The sequence below is a fragment of the Beta vulgaris genome, chromosome 3 (genome assembly GCF_026745355.1).
Source record: "Beta vulgaris subsp. vulgaris cultivar EL10 chromosome 3, EL10.2, whole genome shotgun sequence".
In the NCBI taxonomy this organism is placed as follows: Eukaryota; Viridiplantae; Streptophyta; class Magnoliopsida; order Caryophyllales; family Amaranthaceae; genus Beta; species Beta vulgaris.
In genome coordinates, this window is record NC_079204.1 from 53,960,838 (window position 1) to 53,964,849 (window position 4,012).

Consider the following 4,012-nt stretch of genomic DNA (forward strand, 5'->3'; position numbering starts at 1 on the left):
TTTGATGAAGTTATTTTTAATTATATTTTTAGGAAGGCTAATGTAGTAGCTCATGGCCTCATGCTATGGCTCATATTACTCCTCTTGAGTTTAGTAGAAGAGTGTGGTAAGTGATTGTCCAAGTATAGTAGATGATGTAATAGCTTCGGAATTTTGCCTCATGAATAATAACTCCTAGTTTATAGGATTTTTCCCAAAAAAAAACAAAAAAATGAAATTGTTTAATACCCATAACAAAAATATAGTGTTTTTTTTTTTATTTATATCTAAATCTAACTCGGATTTGGATGCTATCCTTCACAATATCCTTTCTTCATGTACTTCCTTTTCTTCTATCATTTGGTCTCATGTATTACGTGACGGGAATTTCGTAGCTCATCACTTAGGTAAGCTAGTTCCTTTTGGTACTAAACAAATTTGGGAAAATCATGCTCCAGTGGAAGTGGTGCCCTATGTACTTATGGACACTTTGTCCTCGAATTAATACTAGCTTGCTATTTCCCCAAAAAAAAAATGTGTAACATTTTGCTCAGGTGCAATTTGCATATAATGATATTTGTACAAAGAAGGTAGAAAATGATTGCACCCCTCAAAAAACATTTTTTTCTAAAAATTTATTCCTGATCACCTCAACATAAAAAATAAAAAAAATAAAAAGGAGGCACCCAACGGTTAGAAATTCAAAAAATAAGACCGTTGGATAGAAAGGCTCCTTTCTTTCCATCTTACAAAATAGAGCACTCTCATTAGTCATTACCAGGTAATTGGTGACAACATACAACAGAAGTAGAGAGATAAACCCTAATTACTGATTCAACCCTCTTTTTCTTTCTCTTTCGATTGAAATCAATGGCTTCAAGAGTAGTTATCCCTCAATTACACCATAGAGGTTTTTCTCTCCTCCCCCAATTTTTCATTCTTTCATTTGTTACAACTTAAAGTTTCATTCTTTCATGATTTCACAATTTCATGATTCAAATCACACCCCTTTTTTCTGATTATGATGGAACTTCTATTGATCTTCAAATAGTTTTGCTTTGAAAAGGTTTTCTGGGTTTCCATTAATTTGCCCATTTTTTTGTATGTTTATTCTTTTTTGTTGGGTAGTTAGTATCTCATGGCTCTTTAACTTTGATTGAAGTTATTGTTTAATTCGCCATCGAAACGATTTCTTATGACGATTCATGTTAGCCGATCCCAGATCATCTTGGGACTAATACTTTTTTTTGCTGTCATTGTTGGGTGTCAAGTAGCTTCTAGATTCATTTAGAGATAATCAAGAATCTTTAATGTACTAAAAATTGACATGTAAATTTGCAGTTGAAGGTAAAGGTGGAATTAAACAAAAAGATGTAGCAGAAGGAAAGGGAAGAAACAGGAAAGCTCTAAATGATATTGGGAATCTAGTAACAATTCCAGATGTTGAAGGCAAGGTGCAACGACCCATCACAAGGTTTTTTTCTTATTATTATTTGTAATCTTGGAATTTCATTTTATTTTGTTGATTTATGTTGATTTTTCCCATTTTTTGTGATACTTAATTTGTTCTTTGTTTACAGGAGTTTTGGTGCAAAATTACTTGCAAATGCACAGGAGAAGGTTAGTCCTAGAAACAATTCTTTGATAAATTTATAATTTGATTTGTTATATTATTGGGATGAAATTGAAATTGATATTGATATTGATGTATAATATAGCAGGCGGCGCAAGGGGTGGCGAGAAAGGCAGTGGCAGTGGCAAAGCCACAGGTAAAGAAGCCGGTCCTAACGAAACCGAAACCAGTGGAAGTGATTGAGGAGGTGAAACAGGAGAGACAAGAGAAGGTGGTGTCTCAGAATGAAAAATCAGGTGCTTCTAAGAAGAATAAAAAGAAGGCTCCTACTATGACTGCTCTACTCACTGCTAGGAGCAAGGTAAATCTAGACTGCTTTATGGTCATTAAGATTACCTATTTCAATGTTGGTGATGTGTAGAACTTTAAATGAATATATGTATCAAGGTTGATACTTACTCGGACTCTTCATTTTAACTCAATTACCCACGTGGGATCCTCGACACTAAGTCTGAACCCTTTGAGAGTTCATTTAGGGCCAAATTTTGGACATTCGTCATTATGATAATATAGCCGGACACTTGGACACGTACCCATCTCCTTTGAGTATTCAATTGATCTAATACTTTGATTAGTGTGTACTGTATTAGATGTGGTTCTTCGTGATGTGGAATTAATCTATTGAATGTGATTTTTGGGTTAGGCTGCTTGTGGTCTGTCTAACAAGCCAAAGGAAGCAGTAGTTGACATTGATGCTTCTGATGTTAATAACGAGTTAGCTGTGGTTGAGTATGTTGAAGATATCTACATGTTCTATAAGCTAGCAGAGGTATATCTTCAAACTAAATCCAATTTTACTTAACCATAATTCTTGAGAAAGTAAGATGGACTGATCAATTCTCTATGTTGTTTCGTCTGGGTGGTAGAATGAGTGCAGGCCTCGTGACTACATGAACTCGCAACCTGAAATTAATGAGAAAATGAGGGCTATCCTAGTTGATTGGTTGATTGAAGTACACAAGAGATTTGATCTTATGCCAGAGACCCTTTATCTAACCATTAATTTGGTTGATCGATTTCTTTCGCTGCAAGCCGTCCCAAGGAGAGAACTGCAGCTTGTTGGCCTTGGTGCAATGTTAATTGCTTGCAAGTATGAGGAAATCTGGGCTCCTGAGGTACACCAAAACCATATAGTATTAGTTTTGTAGTACTTCATAGCAAAGTTTAAAGCCCTTCATTAATTGAAATCTTTGTAAAATTTCCAGGTTAATGACTTTGTAGCCATATCAGATAAGGCTTACAGCAATGATCAGGTTCTGAAGATGGAGAAGGCCATCCTAGGCAAGCTTGAATGGTATATAACTGTTCCTACACCTTGCGTTTTCCTCTCGCGCTACATCAAGGCTTCGGGTCATGATAATGAAGTGAGTATACAAGATCAAATGCTTAAAATTCTTGCACAAATGTTATGCTAAATTGCTAATTATAACAAAAATGTTGTGCTAATTATGGCAGATGGAGAACTTGGTTAATTTTCTAGCTGAGCTTGCTCTAATGCATTATGGATGCATATCCTTTTGTCCATCCATGGTTGCTGCCTCGGCAGTCTACGTTGCTCGCCACACTTTGTTCAAGACACCTGTTTGGACCGAGACACTCGAGAGTCATACCGGGTTCTCAGAGTCACAACTCATGTAATTTCCTTTACCAAACATAACATTTTGCTTGTACATATAATTGTGTCTGGATTGATCAATTGACTTCATTTTTTTGTTGGTTCTTTTGAACAGAGAATGTGCAAAGATGCTGGTGAATCTGCAATCAGTAGCTCCAGGACATAAGTTGCAGACTGTGTACAAGAAATACTCTAAGCCTGAAAAGTGTGCTGTGGCTTTGTGTTCACCACCCAAGTCTCTCTTGGCTTCAACATAGTAGTTTGTTGATTGGCTATGAATTTTCTAATTGTAGTTTGTCATTGCTGATGACAACTTAGAATTTTAACAACTTCCAATTTTTTATATATGTTGATGAAAGTGTGTAACTCATAAATCGATTTATAATAAGATATCTGGTTCAATTTGGTTATTATTTGGTATGAGAGCAATTATTTGATAGTTTTTATGTACAGTTTATCAAGTTCCATTTTTAATCTATGTTGATAAAAGTGTGTAATCATCAATCGTAGATAATTGATACTATGAAAGAGCAGTTATTTGATCCTTTTTCTATAGATTATGTTAGTACATCTCTTATCCCATGAAAATAATCCCACTCACATTACAATGGATAATCAAACATTTTAGTTGAATTTCATCTCTAGAATTGTTTTTGGGAATTTTAGCCGACTGTCGATTAAAAATTGTCGGGTTCTGTCGAGTCCTGTGTTCAGGATTAAGGTCCTTATCAGTATGATGTCACTCATTGTGATGTCACTCTGGCACTAAGTGAGTGCCCTCAGCA

General features: G+C 35.4%; 1 protein-coding gene across 2 annotated transcripts; it reads left to right on the forward strand.

Annotated features, from left to right (window-relative positions):
- The first annotated feature begins 711 nt into the window (after window positions 1–711).
- On the forward strand, window positions 712–3,640 carry LOC104889526 (G2/mitotic-specific cyclin S13-7). 2 transcript variants are annotated; one of them, XM_010674768.4, is made up of 9 exons: window positions 712–889; window positions 1,321–1,453; window positions 1,560–1,599; window positions 1,698–1,913; window positions 2,256–2,381; window positions 2,479–2,727; window positions 2,818–2,976; window positions 3,068–3,246; window positions 3,343–3,640. In XM_010674768.4, the coding sequence occupies exons 1-9, from the start codon at window positions 850–852 to the stop codon at window positions 3,482–3,484; spliced, it is 1,284 nt and encodes a 427-aa protein (XP_010673070.2). In that variant the 5' UTR covers window positions 712–849; the 3' UTR covers window positions 3,485–3,640. The 2 variants fall into 2 exon arrangements, with proteins under 2 accessions (XP_010673070.2, XP_010673071.2); XM_010674769.4 differs by having other exon boundaries at window positions 713–889; window positions 1,701–1,913.
- The last annotated feature ends 372 nt before the right edge of the window (window positions 3,641–4,012 follow it).

Bases quoted from the DNA above. Each gene is read 5' to 3' on its own strand.
- LOC104889526 (XM_010674768.4), top strand. From the start codon at position 850: ATGGCTTCAAGAGTAGTTATCCCTCAATTACACCATAGAG. The intron at 890-1,320 runs GTTTTTCTCTCC...GTAAATTTGCAG, and splicing joins CCCTCAATTACACCATAGAG to TTGAAGGTAAAGGTGGAATT. The intron at 1,914-2,255 runs GTAAATCTAGAC...TTTTTGGGTTAG, and splicing joins TACTCACTGCTAGGAGCAAG to GCTGCTTGTGGTCTGTCTAA.